Raw genomic sequence first — 22,923 nt, 5'->3', positions numbered from 1 at the left:
CCAATTTAGCATCTTCATTGTCTTGGTATCATGTTGAAAAAGTTTGGTGTGAATCATATTAACCCGCTAGGAGTAGTAGTTAAAAATTCAGAGCCTGATTTAAAAAACAAAAACAAAAACACATTCAAACCAAAATAGCCGATTCCTGTTGATCAGAGCTAATGACTGTAAATTAGAAAGTTGTCCGGCTTGATGAGAAAAATATATGTACTGTAGCCTACTGAGGTTTCTGTCATTTTAAGTAGTTTTTATCAAACTGAGTTCAAGTGTTCGTTTTTAAAATAAGTTTGGTTTTTGTTAGTTATTTGATGCTGTAAAAACGGCAGAGGTGTAAAGTCCAGGTTCAGAAAGTAAAAGTCCTCCTCAGTATTTGGATTTGCTATATTAGCACAGTTTTTCAGCCAGGAGATAGAACTAATAGTAAAATCAGCTTCATAGTAGCGAAGTTCAGCAAAGACGTAGTCACTGAGGTCACTGAGACTTTTTCCAGGATCTTCAGGAGGAGATTGAAGCTTTAACTTTAATTTCTTTTCTACATTATATAATTGTTTATTTCAGACTGGCATAATGAGTTGTTGTTCTGCAGTTAAACTATACTAACCGATTCTGTGGGAGTGTGGGCAGCCTCTGCGAGCTCCGAGCATAATCAGCGCAAGATGTCAGGGCCATATTGGGACATTGACGTCTTCACTTCTCTACAATGGAAGAGAGTGAAGGTGCGTTGTCCATCTTTTTTTTTTACAGTCTATTGATTTGACTAATTCGAGATATCTCGGATTTAATTTCTTACTAATGCAGTTATAATTGCAGATAACACTAATTATCAATCTGACAAGTCAAATGATAATTATGACTTGACAAAAGGGAACTGGAGCGCTGCTGAAATCCCTTGTATCCTCCGGTGCTCTTGGAAGGGTAATAATTGAAAAAAACGTAGGAAAAAATCCAGGTCCAGGCACTCAGTCGATACAAAAAGTGATACAAAAGTCTTTATTAGAGGGCTAAAAAATTAAAAAACACCAACGCGTATCGGCCCACTGGCCTTCATCAGGGTGTTAGTGACAAACAAACAGGAGCAATACTTATACAGTGATTGATTTCAGGTGTGCACATGTAACACATGTAACACAACTCTTTGGCCACTAGAGGCAAAAGTTAGGTTCATACAAGTAACAGGCAAAATACAATAAAAAAGATCTCTTAGTGGAAAAACAACACTTCAAATATCTAATATTCTCCACACAATATATAAGATCAATACGTGTGAATAGGCTACAGTTACCTCTCATAACTCTAGTGTCATAGACAAGATGATTCAAAACAGCATTGACCAGAAATGGGTACTACATTCGACGACAACAAACTGTACCTATAGAGGCATAAAAAAAAAAAAAAACACAAAAAAGGTGAGAGATCAAAATCCTCATTAAGACCTGGATGTTTGGTGGCCCTCAGAGAATAGATCCAGTATGTCTCCCTTTGTTTGAGACGTCTAATTATGTCCCCACCCCTGGCATCAAGGCGAATAGCCTCAATGCCCACTACTCTTAAGGTAGAATCCCTCCCATGATTAGCATCCATATAATGTTTAGCCATTGGATAATTGATATTACCAGTCCGGATGGCATACCGATGTTCAGCTAGCCTGTCTCTTAATCTCCTTTTGGTGAGGCCTATGTAAAAACAACCACAGGGACATTCCAAACGATAAACAACATGGGTAGTATTGCAATTTATAAAGCTGTTAACAGTGTAAGTCTTGTTATTAAAAACATCAAAAACATGTCAGTTTTAGTCATATTCTCACAATAATTACAATTACCACAAGGAAAGTTTCCCTTGGGTTGACGCAGCCAGCATTCACGTTTAGGAGCAGGGAGGTAACTCTTTACTAATTTATCTTTAATTGTGGGGGCCCTCTTGAAGCTAATCCCAGGGGGTTCTGTGAATATTTCCCGTAAAGTCGGGTCACATTCAATAATGCTCCAGTTTTTTCTTATAAAGTGTTTGATCTGAACAGCCTCCTTGCTGTAATGAGTGACAAAATAGGGTTTCTGAGTTGACACTTTTTTGGGTCTAGACTGGAGCAAGCTCTTCCTTTCAAGTGATTGGGCTCTATCATGAGCTTGAATCAAAGTTTGTGACCGATAACCTCTTTGTCGAAAACGCCGCTGCATATCCGTAGATTGATTTTGAAAATCCTGATCTGAATCACACATACGTCTTAGTCTCTGGATCTGTCCAAAGGGTATGTTATCAATAAGCCACCAGGTCTTAATGAGGATTTTGATCTCTCACCTTTTTTGTGATTTTTTTTTATTTTTTTTTATGCCTCTATAGGTACAGTTTGTTGTCGTCGAATGTAGTACCCATTTCTGGTTAATGCTGTTTTGAATCATCTTGTCTATGACACTAGAGTTATGAGAGGTAACTGTAGCCTATTCACACGTATTGATCTTATATATTGTGTGGAGAATATTAGATATTTGAAGTGTTGTTTTTCCACTAAGAGATCTTTTTTATTGTATTTTGCCTGTTACTTGTATGAACCTAACTTTTGCCTCTAGTGGCCAAAGAGTTGTGTTACATGTGCCAGAGTGGCACACCTGAAATCAATCACTGTATAAGTATTGCTCCTGTTTGTTTGTCACTAACACCCTGATGAAGGCCAGTGGGCCGATACGCGTTGGTGTTTTTTAATTTTTTAGCCCTCTAATAAAGACTTTTGTATCACTTTTTGTATCCACTGAGTGCCTGGACCTGGATTTTTTCCTACGTTTTTTTCTGATAATTATGACTTGTTGAAATACATCTACAATACATCATTGTTGTAACTATCTAAAATATATTTATAGTCAAACATAGTTTTATATGCCAATTCCTCCTGCCATACACAGCCTCACTTTGCAGCCGTTAGTAAAAAAAATAACTAAAAAATAAATAAAATAAATAATATTGAATTCTAATGGTGAACTTTTGAGTATTGATGAACTATGAAATTGAAGTGCCATATTGCAGTTAAAGAACATTGTATTGTCATGAATACTATACTATCAAAATACTATCTCTGTTCAGAAACCAGGGCACTTGGTGTAACTGGAAGTAAGGCCTCCAAACATTTGTTTTTAGATACATTTGATTTAATTCATGATAACCAATAAATTAGATCCCAGATAACAAGGTGACATTGATGACATTGAATGTTGAGTTTTTGATCCAAACCATTATTTTTGGTTGAGATTGACTCTGAGATTGAGATTTCAATGTTTAAAGTAGCTTATGTTGGATCCGCATGGAAGCTGACAGCTGTTAAATAAACATAACAGATTCAAAATATGTGTTTTCGATATGGGATTTAAATTATTGCATATAAATAGTTATGATTTACAGTCTGTGAATAATAATTATTTACATATATTAATATTTATTAGGGCCTAGTTTTTGGTTTTGATTCTCATTTTGTGACTCGATAAATCAGAATATATAACAGCCAGAAAAAACGAGGGAAAACATGAACAAATACCTTAGTAAAAATCAAAGTTTGGCCACTGTAGCCTTGGCCTATGTATGTGCTAAATGGACATTTATTTTCTTCTCATTTTGCAAAAACAAAAACAAAAAAACAGACGCAAATAGATAAAGTCCAATAAAATTAACACTTACATTTGTATTTTGGATGTTTACTTTCCATTAGTCTCAAATAACAAATTGTGGAACAAAACTTCAGTCTTCAAGAAATACATCATAGTGTACCTCAAAACTTCACCCCAAAATGATATAAGGGTTAATTTTCATTATTTTGTTGTTTCTACCTTTAAATCTGTATTACGCTAAACCTAAAAACTAAACTAGAGAGAGAGAGAGAGAGAGAGAGAGAGAGAGAGAGAGAGAGAGAGAGAACATCCGGGGATTACCACTGACTCCGCCCACATTCCGCTGACCCTCAGCAGCGCTGTAAATATGGCGGAGGTAAGAAGGAAATTATTTTAATTATTTTCCAGAAATAAATAACCGTTTAATAGCAGTTAAACGAAGAAATATTTTTGTTAATGCATTTGAAAATTACAGTAAATCGTATATATTTCTTATTAGGTTGTGCGGTAATTTAGGTCGAAAGACGCGTTGAATTCTTTGAAATTTTATTTCTGCAAAGTTAATAGCAGTTAGCTCGCCTTCAGTTAGCCAGATACTCTATTATCACCTTACTTTAATGCATTACCGTACATTAATTATATCTGATATATTTACATAAACACTGACGAGTGTGTTGATTATTTTAGCTAAATCCTGAAGTTATGGATATTTCAATACCCAGATTTGTACTTAAAAGAGTGTTCCTAATCAAGGCTAGACAAAGTATTAGCTAGACATCAGCCTTAACTTCCAAAGTCATACACACAAGGCATCTCTGATTCCTCTGGTTTTATCATGGATGTTTTAACCCTGGCCTGCTGTAAGGTTTAATATAACAGAAGGCATTTTTGTTAGTGTATAAACTAAATAAAAATAGTATGGATCTCTGAAAAGACTGCATCTTTTGCAGTCTATTTATTCTGAATTAGGTCTGCTTGGATGCCTGCCATAGTCATCCACACAGATCTATCATAGATCATGGATCATTACAATTAACAGATTTCACTGGTCATTTTGATAATTTTCTGTTTTGCTTTATGCAAGATTTACTCCTGATTTAACCACAGTCTGCATAAAAAAAGTTGTATTTTAAACTGTTATTTTTTTTTAAAACTGTTATTTTAGTCCAGTGGTTCACAACTGACTTTACATCAGAACACAAATTTTATCTCAGAAATCCAACAGCCACCCAACACAGTAACAACACTGTCCTCATAATCAAACCTGATATCTGTTAGTTCTTCAAAAAAGACATTGTTCATCCAAATGTTACAGCATATATTTTTTCCGCTTCTTTTGAACTTTTTATGTCTTATTTTTTTATTGAATTTTTAGCCCTCCTTGGGGAGTTCAAGCCCAGGTAAGACTGTTACTATTTTTCTTATCATGGTAAAACATGTCTTTATACATACTCACGATTTGATGCCATGAGTTTTGGTTGGTTCTGACAATGTTGATTTTGACGTGTCAACAGAGATGTTGTTGCCTGATTATGATGATGATCAAACTCCTGAAGATGAGGAGCTGCCAGAGGGAGACACTAACTTTGGCAATGAAATTGAAGAACTCGCAAAGGTTTGATCTTATCCTGATTCTCAACACGTTTCAGCTGATCTTTGCTTTACATGCTTTTCAAGTAAAAAAACAACAACAGCATGTCACAAGGGGTTAGTATAACTCAAAGGTTTTTAATTCTTTAAAAAGTTATGTTTATGGAGATGCAGATAGCTGAGAATAAACTGGGTATGTGACTGGGTGTGTGTGTGTGCACATGGTGGTTAGGTTTACAATTTGGACTGCCTCCTTCAGTATGCGAGTACAGAATTGATACCCACACATTGATACGGAACACAAATGATATTTTTAATGAAATCTGAGTGATTTCTGTCCCTCCAATGACAGCTACGCAACTACCACTTTGACGTCACTTTAAAAAAGTTCATAAAGAGATCGTAAAACTAATCAATATGAATTGAGTGGTTTAGTCCAAATTTTCTGAAGAGACACGATCGCTTCATATGATGAACAGATTTAATTTAGGCCTTTATTCACATATAAACTGAATAAACATATTCAGTTAACTGATATAAACATATTCACATATAAATTGATTAGTGAACAAAAACAGAAGAAGAGTTTTTGCAGAGTGGGATGTCTGGGATGCATCTAAATGAAAAGAAGGAATGTAATTACTTAAAAATGATTTAAATAAATGTTTTTTAGTTTATTTGAATACCATTTCACTTTAATACACTTTTGTCATTACATTATTTAAGTTAACAGACAATGAGCAGAGAGCTTAGATATAACAAGTTATGATAGAGATAATAATAGACCGGTGCAAATATGACTTCAGAATCCGATCCAAGTCTAATTCGCCGCTGGTTCCTTCGAGATTTTCCTGTGTGGTTTTATAATGGGGTTTTTCATTTAATGAGTAAAAATAAAGCCTGTGGTAAACATAACTTGACGATACTTAGACTCTTTGTTTTACAACATACACTGCACACACTCACACCCTAAGCTGTCTTATCTAGTTACTTATTAAAAATGTACGGGTTCAAAAATGAGCACAATTCATTTATGTTGTAGAAAAAAACATCATAGAATAATCATAGAATGTTTACCACAGGCGTTATTTCACACATAAATTGAAAAACCCCATTATAAAACCTCATAGGACATTTTTGAAGGAACCAGCGGCGAAGTAGTCTTCTGGGTTCTGACGTCATACCTGCACCACTCTATATCCTGTTTGGATGTATGTATATATGTATATATATAATTTTGTGTTTACATAATAAATGTGTGTGTACTGTGTATAATTATTTTGTATATATAAATACACACACATGCATGTATATATTCAAGAAAAATGTGTTTAATATAAATTATATATAAATATATTTACAGTATATCCATGCAAATATTTCTTAAATATATGTATTTATATATATACAAAATAATTATACACAATACACACACATATATTATGTAAACACAAACTTTTGTTGACCAGCACTTATATATAATTTTACTTATATATACTTAATAAATATATATATATATATATATATATATATATATATATATATATATATATATATTAGTGCTGCCAATCGATTAAAAGAAATTAACTAATTAATTGCAATTTTTTTTCTGTAATCAATCGTGATTAAAACCTAATATTAAAGTTTATCATATATTTTTATATGTAATAATATCACATTTAATCTCCAAATTAACGTAGAAACAACATAGACAGTAACCTATAATAATTTAAATATTTGTTTAATGGCATATTTTTATGAAAGAAGGTCAGTCTCACCGACCACCAATAAACTGATGTCTCTATGAAATGTATCTTTTTTCTTCTCAATTTAAGCCATTAATTATAGGCAATCAGCATTACAGTATAATTGAAAGCTATCATTTTTTAATTTTTTTTTACATTTATAAGGCTTTAAATAATATAACAACTTTTAATTTAAGTGAACATAAATCAAACTTCACTTGGGGTGGGACAAAATATCGATAGGGCAATATATAGTTGTCCTTCTCCATGCAATACGAGAATCGATATGCTGGCATCAAATATTGATATTTTAATGAATAAAATAAGGCACTTTAAATAGATTTCCCTGCTCCCAACGTCGCTACTTCATGGCTCCTCGACACAAGAATGAGGCAAACGTGAACATAAGTTAACTAGCCTAAGAAAAAGAGGTTTTTAATGGGATGGCGGACTGCAGTGTGAGTAAAATAATAGATGCCCCAGCCACATTTAAGTCCAAAGTCTGAACCCACTTCAGCTTTTATTCCATTGATGGGACGTGACGTGACATACAAGAACTGGTACTTACCTGGTAAAAGTAAAGTGCACGGGTAATACCACGGACATTCAAAGCCACTTGCACCAAGTAATGAATTATACGAATAAATTCCATTATATTTAAATTTAGTTTAAGTTTCTCTTAGGCAAAATATGACCACACCTCAGATTTGGTCCTCTAAGAAGACTGAAAAGACTGTCAAAAAACAACGTTGCATGCAGCGGCTGTGCTAGACTGGTGCTGGCTAGACAGGATTTACCATGAGTTTTCAAAATAGTGATAATCTGACTCCGTTTTAATGATAATTAAATTTAAAATGATAATGCTATAACTGTCAGGACATTTTATTGTGGTTTATCAAACTGGTAATTGTTTCAAACTGAACTGATATAACTGATCAACATTGAACTCAATAATGAGTGCGTTTGAAGCTTGCATTATTGATCGTTATTTTCCTGTTAATTTCTGTGAAACTGATTTGAAACTGTATTGCATAAAGTGCTATATAAATAAAGGTGATCATTTGGGATAATTCTGTGAACTTGATTTCTGTGAACTGCAGGAGGGAGAAATGCCCATTCAGGAGCTCCTGAGCCTTTATGGTTATGCAGGCAGTGGATCACCTGAGGAAGAGGATGAGGAATATGAGGAAGAGGATGCGGATGGAGATGAGGAGGAGGATGATGATGAAGGAGAGGATATGGATAATGATGAAAGCAGCAGAAGCACTGGAGAACTGAAGAAGAGCAAGGTCTGTCCCATAAGAAACCTATGCCCAATTATTCATATCACTTAAATGTGAGTATTAAGTTATATTATAATATTATTGTTGAGCTCAGGATGCATACACAGCAAAAAACAACCAGAACTTAAAATTGGTTCCCACATGGATTTCTAACTGGGTTCTCACAGCCCTGGAAAACACGAAGTCTAAAAATGTCATAGAAGTTAAAAACTTAAATGGTTAAAGTTGGGCTGAAATGACTATTTTTAAGTCTGATCTCTAAGGGCCTGTTCACACACCTTGTCACTTCATGTGCTTTTACTGATTGGATTGCCATCTGATGTGTTAAAACAGTTCCGTTTACACTTAGCCACATTAACGTTTCTGCAAAATGAATATAAATCTGATCTTCAATCCCCGCACTATATGCAAATTTAACAGAGTTCACCTCGACGAAAGCAACAGATATGCACTGCATTTGATTTATCATCAGCTAGTTACAAGATAAAAGGCCACAATAGGATAGAGAGCGGCATCAGCACTGGTACAATAATTTAATCTCACTACTTTTAAAGGGATACTTCACCTCCAAAAAGATGAATGTGTATTTAAAATGGGTCATTTATGTAGAAGAAATGTGAAATTACTTTTTAATTTGGAGTTTTGTAGACTGAGAAAAGCCAGATTTTTTTTTTTTGGCTTATGTGGATAAAAGACAACAACTCCCAGAATGCACTTGCTTCGCTGCTCTACGAGGCCACTCCCAAGCCACGCCTACCGGTAAGAGCGTGCAGTTAAACAACAAGACTAGGCTACTAGTGAGTCTCCGTGACGAGTCTGCCTGGGATTTCGAGATCGCCCAAAATGTCCGGGATTCGGCTTTTGTGTTCTACAGTCGCCATTCATTATGTTTACTGTGGCGAGCAGGACGAGACTGAGGGCCGTGGGAGAATGGCGCGAGGCCGATGGCGTGATTAGCCTACTGATGAGCGACACCTGTGAGACGCACTGGTCTCGTATCTCTCACGGAGGAGCGGGAATTTTCTTAGCAATGTTAAAACGCACATCAACCGATCACTTGTTTAGCGCTCATGTAAACACTACATTCAGATTCACCAATTGGGATGAATTCAGTTAGATTGAAACAAAAGGTGTGCATGTAAACAATGAATGGCGACTGCAGAAAGCAAAAGCCGAATCCCGGACATTTTGGACGATGTCGACGGCTGGAAATGTCCGGGAAAAAGAGGATGGTAACCCCTACTACTCAGCTTTCTCCTACTACTCAGCTTTCTCCTAGCCTGACTACGTCAGACTTCGTACTTCCGCTCAATTCCAGTTCGCTTCTGTACTCAGTCTGAGATAGCGACCTATCTCCCCGTTTTCCTCCGGCCTGAAAACAGCCGGCCAATCAACGAACAGAGGGCGGGCTGAGAGCCGTGACGTAGACACTGATTGTACCGTGGATGCTTAGATTTACTTCACATAATCTGCAAAAGTCGTTCACAGCCATGTTCACTCCGGTATTTCGCTCGATGGTTTCGTTTTCGCATCATACATGTGTTTACAGTGGAAGTTTGATGTGGCTGAGCCAGCGCATAACACACATCATAACCAAACGTTATGTGATTGGCTTACGGGTAACCAATGATTTTAAACTTCAGACAAGCTGGCTGACACTGTGTACATTCTGTGAGTGAGATCCCACCCTCTATGGGCGGGTTGAAAACATGCGGAACTAGCTCCTACTACTGGCTGTAATCTTTAGCCTCTGGCCAAAAAATCCTCCGATGACGCAAAATGACGATTTTTGCGTCATCGGAGGATTTTTTCCAGACAAAAAATACATAAATCTCTCTTCTCAGGGGGATATGAGGGTGGAAAGCACGGTAATTCGAAAATACTACAGGTTTTCTACTAATACAAAGCTTAATGCTAAATCCTGAAGTATCCCTTTAATGCAGATCACTGTGTGTTTGGCTTCAGGATGCAACAGCAAACTTTCAGTTTCATTTGCGTCAGTTTGTGTGTCGGCTAGGGCTGGGTTCTGAGTTCGATACTTTTTAGGAATGCCTCAATACTATCGAGTATCGAAAAATGACTTGTTGTTCGGTACCAGATTTCGATACCTAAGGGGTTAACTCGTCAACGTCAGTGCTCAAACAAATACATGAAATGCACAACGACACACCTAAAGTCGCTCACGCACATACACGCAAACTCTACACACACGAGACGTGCGGAACTCTCTGCGCACATACTCATATGAGACGCGAGCACACACACAAACTCGTGCACATACTCAATGAGACGCGACCACACACACACACAATACCCTAAAGATGTGGAAAAGTCAATCAAAAGTGTGGCTACATTTCTCCAGGCTCGATGCCAACAGCGCGCGATGCAGTATTTGCGGTAAAATAATTGCTGCAAAGACCGGTACCACGACAGATGATGAAGACCTTGACAGTGCACGGAGTAAACATAAGAGCAGAACTTGCTCCGTCTTCGACTGGTAAATGAAGAGATACCTTGTTGATCACTCTGACAGTGTTTATATTGCAATAATGACCTACTAAATGTACACTGCCGTTCAAAAATATGTTGGTTAGTCAGAATATTTTTTCAGTAAGGAATCGGATGCATTAAAGTGATCAAAAATGACCTTAAAACGTGTAATGTTACAAAAGATTTCTGTTTCAAATAAATGCTGTTCTTTTTAAATTTTTATTCATCAAAGTATTTTAAGTAATACAATTTTAAGTAATTTATCATAGTTTCCAAAATATTAAGCTGCAAACTGTTTTCATATTTCTGAAGGATCATGTAACACTGAAGAAATTATTTTGAAAATTCAGCTTTGACATCACAGGAATACATTTAGAAATATATTTAAATAAGATTTTAAATTGTAATACTATTTCACAATGTTACAAGTTTTACTGTATTTTTGATCAAACAAATTCAGCATTGGTGAGCATGAGCTCTTTATAAAAAAAATGTGTTCCTTTGTGCACTGGCTAAGGAGCATGAGTCAAACTGAAAAAAAATAAAACCAAAGTTTTTCTGAGGTAATGGATTTCATAAAATGGTATCGAAAAAAGTATCGTTCAGGAACCGGTTTCGAAATCAAGGTATCGGTATCGAAATTTTCTGAACGATACCCAGCCCTAGTGTCGGCTTGCTGAAGAGATGCTTAGCTACTCACCTATGGCGAACGCCATGTGTGTTGCAGTAGCCGGTAGCCTATAACACGCTCACGTGTTTATTGTTACTATTTTGGAAGGAGTAAAATTTACTTATGTGGCTTTAACAACCAGATGCATTTAAACTTGTCCATTTTCGTTTGGAATGTGTCTCAAACCACCTCATGAAGTGGTTTAAGTGATCGGATGTAAATCCGTCTTTTACACCTGGCGTTTTCACGATTGGAAAGCTGTCTGATCAGAGAAAAGGCATGAACAAGTGGAAACAGGTCTTAAAAATGGACGAAGTCGACCTTTATTTATTTAGCACATTTACAAGAACAGAAGTTGACCTTAAAGGGTTAGTTCACCCAAAAATGTAAATTCTGTCATTAATTACTCACCCTCATGTCGTTCCAACCCCATAAGACCTTCGTTCATCTTCGGAACACAAATGAAGATATTTTTGATGAAATCAGCTTTCTGTCCCTCCATTGACAGCAATGTCATTGCAACTTTCATGGCCCAGAAAGGTAGTACAATCATCGTTGAAATGGTCCATGTAACTACAGTAGTTCATATGAATAATTAATGACAGAATACAATTTTTTGGGTGAAGTAACCCTTTAAGTGCAAACTATTATATTTTAACATATTGAAAGACAAAAAAACAAAAAAAAAACAGCGACTATTGATGGTGCTGATTTCACATTGTGAGGAAGACAATTGAAGAGTTTAGGGCCAAGCGCAGAAATATCTTAGGCAGCGGGAAATACTCAGCAGTAACTGAGCACGAGACCTGAGCACTCTGACGGTAGAGTAAGGGTGAAGAAGGTCAAGAAAATATTTGGGCCTTGTAAACAAAAAAAAACCCATTTTAAAATCAGCTGTAAACTTCACAGTTTATCTTTTGTAGAGACACCATTACTGGGGTTAATGTGGTCACTCTTTCTTGACCTGGTTAAAAGCTTGGCTGCAGCATTTTGGACTAGCTACAGGCGTCATGAAAATGAACACAAATCTGCTGCAGTGCATTTGTCATCTTCTTATGTATATACTGCTGTGATCACTACCAGATTTTAAAACATGGAACTTGCATTGCTTTTATCAAACCCTACTTTAGCTGGATATTTAAAAAACTGTCTTCAAGTTCAAAGATATCAGTATCAAACATGATAGTGTTATAAAGCAAACTGTTCTGTTGATTTTTCTCATAACACAGATGTGAAAAAACAGACAGTGTATGCATGTTGTGGTCCATTCATTACTCTATTTGATCTATACTTGGAATTAGGTATGTTAATGGTTAAATGGTTACGCTAATTGAGTGCTGATTAATCGATTTCAGCACAAGTGATTTCCAGGTTTGCTTGTTAAAAAGCGGTTCAGTGTTGGGGTGTTTCTTCATAAATAAAGCAAACATTCACTGCGAACACTGTGGTAGTGCTATGTACGTACAATACAAAAAAAACTATAAAAACTATAATGCTAACTAAAAAGTTGTAATAATCATTCTAATTCCATGAGAATAGGAAAGTCAATGCTGGACACAGAGGAACGATATCTTTAGAATTAATTTCAGAATGATTTTTCCAGCTGATGAACGATAAAAACATTGACAGCTAATTAGAATCTAGCTTGAGCTCAAGCATTTAAAGTTATTATTTAACTGCTGTGCACGATTAAAAATAAACAGAACGTTATTGTGAGTTGGTGCGGACACTAATATATTTATCATTATAGTTATTTTTATAGATATCGTTCTTGGTGTGAACAATTATCCTATTTATTTTTCTCTTTTCTCTTTATTTACAATGAAGCAGAGTGTAGTATCTAACCTGATCAAGAAAAAAAACAGTACTGGTGTAACAGTACTGGTGTATCAGCAGCTACTCAAGGCTACGTTATCGGTATCTAACATGAAAAAGTGTTATAAAGCCATACCTATCCTTCACTGGACATTTCTAAAGTAAGGACACTCAATAGACCAGATTTCTTTTAAATATCTGTCAAAATTATGGATAGCATTTAGAATAATTTGTCAATATTTCGCAATAAATTTTCAGTTCATTAATCTTTTACTGTGTTTTAATTATTTTTTCAGGAGGATGGAGCAAATGTATCCACAAGAATGACGAATGAGAGCCACTCCGCTGAGAGTCGAGCTTGTGCAGTAAAAGCCTGCAACACAGCTGAACTCATACGATCACAGAACCGTGGCTACTTTCAGAGTAAGCTCCTCATTTGATTTTATGTTTATCAACATAATCTTTGAATTATGCTTAAGTTCTGTTTTTACGTAACATTTTTAGATAATGAAGTTGATGAAGAGTCAGAGGAGGATGATGACTATATTCCATCTGAAGACTGGAAGAAAGTAAAAACTTTCATTATCATATTTTTCTTTATGGATTTTGTCTATAATTTACCATGAAATGTTTGACAAATGTATATGTTCTTAACAGGAAATCATGGTTGGTTCCATGTATCAGGCAGAAACACCATCTGGACTCTGCAAATACAAAGACTGTGAGAAAGGTAGATTTTACATATGCTAATCTATTAAAATAAAAAAAAATGGCTTTGGCAGGATTATACAGTACTGCACCACAACAAAAGAAAGGTTTCAGGAGTTGTCAGTGTGAATCAGTCTATTGAAAGTCATTGCTCCAAAAGAACTGTGAACTGTTATGTGTGACTTTTTATTCACACGACAACGTGCAGTTACATGTTATGCAAATGTTTGCTTTTTAAATTATTTAAAAAAAAATATATATATATATATATATATATATATATATATATTAAATTGGGTTACAAAAATAGTTGGGACCAAATATTGAATGAATCCTGTAGGAAACACTGACAACAATGCGGAGGCAAAGAAGAAGAGTGCATTCAAATAATTTAAAGCACAGCTAGCTGTGGATTATCCCGCTTATACCATGGCCATTTGTCAGCATTGACAAGTTAAAGCTGTCATTGTCATGTTTGCATCACTGAATTTGACTGGAAGGATTCAAATGGTGGTTATTTTCATCCGCTAGGACTCATTAGATCTAGCATTCTGTCTATTTTAAATCAGAAACAGAGATGAAGTAGTTAGGTAAGGTTACATTTATTTGATTGAATTATAACATTTATTTGAACGAATTAGCCTATGAAGAGAGGGAGAGAGATGAATGTGTGAATAACCTGTGAGTTTAATTACTTTAAAAACACTTCACAATCTGCTTGCTGAGTAATATAATTTAGCGATTCAGTAGCGAATCAAATTTATTCATAAAAGTCACGGGGCAGCATTGACAAGAAGTTTCTGTGCTCCTGAATGTTTCTGTGTGTGTGCGCAGTAGGAGTGTAACGGTTCTCTGTAATAAAATCTTACTGTACTGTTCTTCACCCACGGTTCGGCACGCACTTGCACTGCGGTTCATCTCAAATCTGACGGCGCATCTATATGCTTTGTCGAAAATAAATAAAACAGACAGAGTTAGGGTAATGTATGTCGCTGGATACGCATTCTGGCGTCCCCTAAACTTTCCTGCTGTCTTTGTTTTAATGTTAATCAAGCAACAAAAGACAAAGAAATCACTCACTGCTCTTGACTGAATAGCTTTTGTGACTTTAATAAGGATTCATCTTTATTTAATTTATACCAAAGATTATATGCAATGATGTTGTACCTGAAAACTACTGTAAGATAGCCTACCTAAATAACCTGAAAAGCACTGTTTATTTTTCTTTGTTCTAATTGTATTTATTATGTGTTGTTGCTTGTATGATTATTCATTCTTATTTTCTTTATATTTATTTGGCAGTAGTCCTTTTTTCCCCTGAGCATAGCACATACTGAAACCGTGACCCTAAAGCCGTGATACAAACCGAACCGTGCCCTATCATACACCCGGCGCAATGCAGACTATAGGCGGATCCACAATGCGCGTACACTTTGTCCTGTAGATGGTCTGCTTGTGCTTTAACCTCGTGCACGAGCAGATCCATTTCCTCGCTAGAGAAGCATTTAATGTTTCCGCTTGCAAATTCCGCCATGTTAAATAGCGAATCCGCCATGGCGCAAGCGCAAATGGCTTTTAAAGGGAATGGGAGATGAGACTGATTGGTTTATTGCACGTTACGCCCAAAACACACCCATTACTCATTAAGAGAATAGGGACAACCCTTTTAGACCATGCGCCGGGTGCGCCGGCCATTTGTCCCGTCGTTAAACCAGCAAAAGTGGATTCGGACACGCACTAAGTGCACTTGCGCCATGCGCTTTAGACCATGCGCTTAGATCCTTAAAATAGGGCCCCTAGTGCGCAGTGCAATCTCCAATCTCTGTGTGTGAGTGATGTATTTGTGTGTTTAAATAAAAGCAGCGCATTAATATAGAACGGTGATTAAACTGACTTGCAACTACCTGTGCATTAAACTGTTTTAATGCACACCTTCAAGCCAATCAGAATCAAGTATTCAGACAGACCATGGTCTGGGACCATCAGTTCCACTGATAAAATGAGAACTGAACCAGTCATAGTATGATGTCATTTTTTAACTCATTCTTTTTATTACATGACAATTGGAAACGGTTAACATTTTTGGAGACAAATCAATATGTTACGCATTCTTGTGATATGCTTTGAATCTCTGATATCTTTATCATTCACAGTGTATGAAAATGACGATCAGCTGCTGTGGAATCCTGAAATCCTTCCTGAAAACACTGTGGTTGAGTTTCTCACTGAAGCCTGTCGACGGACGGGAGAGGAGACAGGTGTAGATGCTATTCCAGAAGGATCCCACGTTAAAGATAATGAGCAGGTACTAAGGACCGCCTCTGTGATTTAATAATAATAATGATAATATTGTAATTATTTTATTTGTAATCAAATGCTGAACTGTGACATAATACACAATACAAATAGTGTTTTCTCCCCTCAGGCATTATATGAGCTGGTGAAATGTAATTTTGATACAGATGAAGCTTTACGAAGATTAAGATTTAACGTTAAAGCAGCCAGAGGTGAGCCTTACAAAGCTGTTAAATGTCATCATCGTCTTTCATCTAATGTTTGAGGCAGTACAAAACGTTATGCATTTCAACAGACTGGATTTGTGCTTTCCTTTCACACTGACAGTGTTTCTGCTGCTTAAACCGCTGTGGCTCTAGAAAATGATTTCTGGTAGGGATGCACCGAAACCGAAAATTCTGGATGCACTTGGCCAAAAACTGAAACTGAAAATGACCTTTTTAAAAAGAATTATTATTTTCTCATTTTAAATTACTTTTTTGTGTAATTGTATTATTATTAGACTTTTACTAATGTCTAGTGTAAACTCTCATTTTGGCGTAACTCTCGCCAAAATGCAACCTAGTGTCTTTTTGTTAATCTACCCGAGACAAACTTTCGTTTAAAAGCATATTTAGAATGGAAACGCCACTTTTAAGTTTGACAGTATTTTCGTTTTCGGTCAAATTGCCTTTTGAATGGGAGTGCTAGGGGCACGACTATGATAGCATCAAAATTGCTATTTTTACAACACTAAGAAGGCTCGACACAACATGAAACTTTGACTCTGAATTTGAGTATTGTTTCTTACATGAGGATCCTTTTTCAAATACAAGGTCAATATTGATTTTCATTAACGACAAAACAACAAATTATCTGTGAATTTATATGGAACTAAGCTTTAGGAGCTTTCCATCTTTACTCTCCTCCCTGTTACATTCGCATTCGGAGGACAAAATATATGCCTATTCCGAGCTCAAGCGCACACATAAAGCTTGCGTTTGTGTTTGATTAGTAGTATAAACTTGATTTATGTGGATATCTGTTGAAAGATCAGTGTATAGAATTAAAGTGTACGAGGACTGTGCAGTTACAAGGACTGTCATGCAAAAAATTCAATATGAATAAGCTGTAATTAAAAAAAATCTTTAGTAACATTTGTTCAATTTTATTTTAATTGATTAATTCTGTAATGAATGACTGATTTTTCTTTTAAAAGAAATTGAATATGTTCCATACAAAAAAATCATTCACAATTAAAGGTTTAATCCATTGACAGCCTTAATCTTACATGTATTGCTTTGTTTAATCTTTCTTACAGAGGAACTATCTGTTTGGTCAGAGGAAGAATGTAGGAATTTTGAACAAGGATTAAAAGCTTATGGAAAAGACTTTCATTTTATCCAGGCCAACAAGGTAGTGCTCATTTTATGCATTCATAATAACAAGTTTATTCCAATCGGCAAATCACTTCATTTACACTTGAAGAATGTCAATCCATATTGGCCACCTTCACATTCCCGTATTGACATTTCAATGCGTATAAATGTTAAAAAAATTTAAATAAAAACCTGTGGGGCTCTTAAATGTGTCTAGCCGTTATCTCTGCTAAATAAGTATATGGGCCACTAGATGTGGCAATTCAAACCTTGTGTTTAGCAAACTTTATCCAATTTCAGGTCAGAACTCGGTCTGTCGGAGATTGTGTGGCTTTTTATTACATGTGGAAGAAGTCGGAGCGGTATGATTTCTTTGCGCAACAAACTAGGCTTGGAAAAAGGAAATACAACCTTCATCCTGGAGTAACGTAAGTATCTCTAATGCATTTTGCCAGTCTTGATGCAATAACAAAATAAGTTAGATCATTGTTTATGAACATTGGCTGGATTTATGCAATAGGACTGCACAATAATGGTTAAACTGATACAGTTATTTTGCTCAAATTATAATCACGATTATTGTAATTTAAAAAATATAGAATCAGAATTGTTTCACATAAGCACTAATCAAGAGAATGTCAAATCCGTGTATCATTCGTTCAGTCGTTTTTTTATTTAATATTTAATATTAATATAAAACAGTTCCTTTTTCGATTTTCATTTTTTCCAAAACAACGAAAAACAAGAATTCAGCTTGAGTTTTCGTTTTTCGTTCTGAGGTAGAAAAATTTATAAACAGCTGGAATATTCGAATTTTACACGTGGGCGGGAATGAAACGCCCCTTTCATTTGATTTGTCAGCCGAAGATCAAACTGTCCCGTCATCAGTTCTTCCTCAGTTCTGCACTGCAGAATAAGAGTCCTCACGTTGTGATTCTTAACGCGTTTATTGCAACTACATTTCATCTTTTTTTTCCATCAAATAACCAGACTAACATGGCTCGACACAACCCGTACTGGGAAAAACACTAGACAGGGCTTTCTTCTGTGTAGACCAGGAGTTCTCAAGTGCCAGGGGTTTGCTATTTTCCTATTTCCGAACTGTAAAGTCACGGTTTTTATTTTTTTTTTTTTTTTTTTTTATCATGAACCACGCTGTGTTTTATTCTTAAGTGACTATATAATGCATTTTACTTAAAATAATCTAAATGTTGACTTTGAAAAGTAGGTGCGTCAGAAGGCTATTCACTCTATTTTGGTTCATTTTTGGTGTGCGCCAGAAAGATGTTCAAGGAGACTGAGACGCGCTAAAGCAGCGCATCATATTGTTTTCTTTATTTTCCAAAGGCATGACATTTTGTAGTCATTTTGAATGTACACAAATAAAAATATAAATGTTACTGTTTCGAATGACAGAGTATTAAACGACAGAATATTATTATTTCCCCTGCTGAGCAACAAATCCAAGTGATGTCGCCGGCGCATCGCTCGCTCACACAGCATCTCTAGGCTATTATCAGTTCACTTCTGGCATTGCTAACATCGCAGCCTGTTCATTATTAAAATAAAACACAGTCAACCAAACATATAAAAAGTTATTCTGCTTAATTTAATTGGTCTGTTGTACAATATAAAGGCTGTGCCGCACAGTAGGCTACTTGCTGTTATTCCAAACTCATTTCCCTTGCTGTGAAGATGCTGATTTAGCCTATACGTGTATTGGGACTCGACTTAAGTATAAAGCCTTCTTTACATTACTAGTTAGCATCCAAATGTTACATTGCAAATATGGAAACTTTGGACCGAATGAGAGATGCGCGAAACCAACGTCGGTACAGGTTCAGTTTCGATTCAAATAAATTCGTTTAGGCTTGGCGTTTAAAATTGGCTACATGTTGTTTATAATAAAGGACAAAATAGGCTATTTTTATAAGCTATTAGGCTATATTTTTATTATACGTGGCTACTTATTTTTCATTCTTGTTGTTTTCTGAATAGGCCTACCATTCATTTAAGGATTTGACATAGGCCTAGGCTACAGTAAGGGGAAGTAAAATACGCATAGACATAGCCTATATGTTATTAATAGTGTTTATAATGTTAATGTTGCATTTTATTTACCGATCTTTTACACTATTTCTGATTCTGAATAGGCTAATAATAAAATGCGTTTGTTTCCCTCTCAACATGACCCGGTGCGCTGCGTACAAGCGCACATCTTTGAGATATAAATTAATAAATTTTAATAAAACACAAGGCCTACATCATAAAACTCAGAAGAGTATGTATTTTAATATCTCTGTTGTTCTCTGTTCTCCGGTTGTTAGATAGTCAGTCTGAATGTCATGCGTTTACGTTAATATAGAAATATTATATTGTCAATGCATTATTCTTTTCTTTTTGTATTAGTGTTAAAAATATTAAATTTACAACTAATTATATTGATTTATATCTTCATTTATTATTTAAAAAAAAAATTACTGGGCGAGGGCGACCATGTAGGCTAACAGCCGTCATTTAGGCATACCCAGCTGATGCAAAGCGTAGGTGAATTTATATCTACACAGAAGAAAGCCCTGTCTAGTGTTTTTCCCAGTACGGGTTGTGTCGAGCCATGTTAGTCTGGTTATTTGATGGGAAAAAAAGATGAAATGTAGTTGCAAAAAACGTGTTAGGAATCACACCGCGAGGACTCTTATTCTGCAGTGAAGAACTGAGGAAGAACTGATGACGGGACAGTTTGATCTTCGGCTGACAAATAAAATGAAAGGGGCGTTTCATTCCCGCCCACGTGTAAAATTCGAATATTCCAGCTGTTTATACATTTTTCTACCTCAGAACGAAAAACGAAAAATCAAGCTGAATTCTTGTTTTTCGTTTTTTTGGAAAAAATGAAAATCGAAAAAGGAACTGTTTTCTCATTTTTCTACTTTCAATATTAAATAAAAAAACGACCGAACGAATGATACACGGATTATGTCAGCTCTAATAGTTTATTTTATTTCATCTAGTTTCTTAATGTATTATATTTATCATACAAATTAACACTAATTACAATAAGAAAACTAGTATAAGAAGCTTCTCTCAAAAGCTGAAACAGTAAAATTCCTAATATTATCTCCAATAATTCCAGATGATGTTAATGACTATCAAAACAACAACAGAAATGAGCTTGTATTGTGGCACAGTGCATTTATTCAGCTGCCACAATCACGAACATTATAATAGATTTACTAAAGTTCATCGCAGATTTAGTCGCAGCAAGCAGCGCAAACGACCATGTAAAGAAGACAGACTGGCTGTATTACACTTTCATTTGAGCAAAATATCACAGTGGAGATCGCTAAACTCTAACACACATATTTGCCGGTGTTTACAGATAATCGACGCATTTTTCCCCATAGCAAAGAGAGCATGACGATTACGAGGTTGCCAGCAGAGCTATACTGGGGCTTAAATTCGGCCCACGGTTTTCTCCAAGAATCTTTCGCTGGCGTTAGGGCCTTAAATTCAACTAGCCTAATTAATGTAAATGTAAAACATTACTAAAGACAAGTAAGTAGTCAGAAATAAAATAGAACAAATAATCAAATTACAAATAGCACAAATAAATACAATAGAACAAAGAAAGGCTACAAATGAAATAAACAGCTGTTTTGGGGGGTTTTCAGGTAGGTCTAACAGTAGTTTTCAGGTACATAATTTGAATAAAGTAATCAAATGTGTAATAATTCTGCAATTTCATCATTGTATAAATTAAATATAGATGAATCTTTATAAAATTACAAAAGTAATTGCAGCGAGTGTTTACTTTGTTTTTTGTAGTTTGACAGTAACTGTAAAAAACACAGCAACAGAAGCTTCAAAATTAGGCTGCTGTCCCTTTCAGACTGAATGCACAGATCCAATATAGCCTGCCCTACTGTATGAGTTTTCTTTATGTTCATTAAGATATAACCGACTATGTTTACCAGGATACTCACCAAGACAGACGTTTAACATAATTTTGTGTGAATTTGTCGGTTCAGGTGGAAGACGTCAAAGAGAATTCAGTTCAATTCGCACTGTCTGAGGTAGCTTTCAGGACGCGCGCTTTGGATGTTTGCGTTCATGAAACTTCTTGACCTGCAAACGTCCTGTAATAATAATGTAGGGAACCACTTGTTATGGGTCAAGGTTATTTATTTATAAATCACATTTAAAACAGCCTCAAGACTGACCAAAATGCTGTACATGAGCAAAGTAAAGAAATACAGAAGATTAAAACATAAAAAGGAGCGACTATTAACATATATTAAAAGCTAAGGAAAACAAATGAGTTTTGAGAAGAGATTTAAAAACTGAAAAAGAGGAGGCTGCTCTAAGTTGCACTGGCAAGCTATTCCACAATCTAGGCCCCACCACCGAAAAGGCTCTATCTCCTCTACGTTTTAGTCTTGTGCAAGGGACTGTCAGTAAGTTAAGGTTACCAGATCTTAAACTTCTGGGAGGATTGTAGGGACACAATAGATCAGACAGGTAGTTAGGAGTAAGGTTATGTAAGCATTTATACACAAATAGAAGAATTTTAAAGTCGATCCTAAATTGGACTGGAAGCCAATGGAGAGGTTGCCAAATGGGAGTGGCATGATCATATTTGCGACTATTCTTGAAGTTTGGCTGCAGCATTTTGAACCAGTTGAAGTTGAGCTACCTGGGACTTAGAAATACCATAGAACAGAGAATTGCAATAATCCAAACATGAGGTTGTAAAAATGTGAATGGCTATCTCAAGAGACTTTTCTGACAAAAATGTTTTTATTTTAGATAGTAAACGAAGCTGAAAAAGCTAGAGGGAACGTCATACGTTTGTCTAATATTAACCGGCTACTTAGGAAAACACCAAGGTTACGTGCACAATTAGAATAAAAAACATAAAATAAAAACCGAGGCAGGAAAATAGAGTATGTAATGTAAAAGGGTCAGTTATTTTTATCGGCAGGTAGATCTGAGTATCATCTGCATAAAAATGGAAGGACACTCCATACTTTCTCAGAATCTAACCTAAGGGGAGCTTGTAGAGGGAGAAGAGCAATGGTGCCAAGATAGAGCCCTGAGGAAGTCCAGATTCAAGGGGGGCAGCAGAGGGAAAATTGCCAATCCTGACACAGAAATATCTCTCAGATAGATAAGATTTAAACCAATTAAGAACTGAATTTTTTAGCCCCACATGGGATTCTAGTCTAGATAGGGGCAATGTGTGATCGATAGTATCGAAGGCTGCAGATAAGTCTAAGAGAACTACAATCATAGTCACCAACATCAGTAGCAACAAAAATATAATTTAAGACTCCCAACAGAGCAGATTCAGTGCTGTGAAACTGAAAAGGCTTAACC

At 35.8% G+C, this 22,923-nt stretch overlaps 1 protein-coding gene across 1 annotated transcript in view; it reads left to right on the top strand.

The window, feature by feature from the left end:
• Positions 1-3,883: 3,883 nt before the first annotated feature.
• The window catches only part of mier1b (mesoderm induction early response 1b, transcriptional regulator), a 30,278-nt gene continuing 11,238 nt past the window's right edge, over positions 3,884-22,923 (top strand). The window contains exons 1-11 of the mRNA XM_084411678.1: positions 3,884-3,969; positions 4,969-4,993; positions 5,108-5,208; positions 8,029-8,217; positions 13,483-13,609; positions 13,691-13,755; positions 13,844-13,916; positions 16,048-16,199; positions 16,320-16,401; positions 17,490-17,584; positions 17,848-17,975. Of these exons, the coding sequence (XP_084267804.1) occupies positions 3,961-3,969; positions 4,969-4,993; positions 5,108-5,208; positions 8,029-8,217; positions 13,483-13,609; positions 13,691-13,755; positions 13,844-13,916; positions 16,048-16,199; positions 16,320-16,401; positions 17,490-17,584; positions 17,848-17,975 (1,046 nt within the window). The 5' untranslated portion in view covers positions 3,884-3,960. The remainder of the gene's footprint in view (positions 3,970-4,968; positions 4,994-5,107; positions 5,209-8,028; positions 8,218-13,482; positions 13,610-13,690; positions 13,756-13,843; positions 13,917-16,047; positions 16,200-16,319; positions 16,402-17,489; positions 17,585-17,847; positions 17,976-22,923) is intronic.

Source organism: Rutilus rutilus (genome assembly GCF_951802725.1).
Source record: "Rutilus rutilus genome assembly, chromosome: 6".
Taxonomy (NCBI): domain Eukaryota; kingdom Metazoa; phylum Chordata; class Actinopteri; order Cypriniformes; family Leuciscidae; genus Rutilus; species Rutilus rutilus.
Note: the sequence above shows the minus strand (reverse complement) of the source record. Positions and strands in the feature narration are given on the sequence as shown.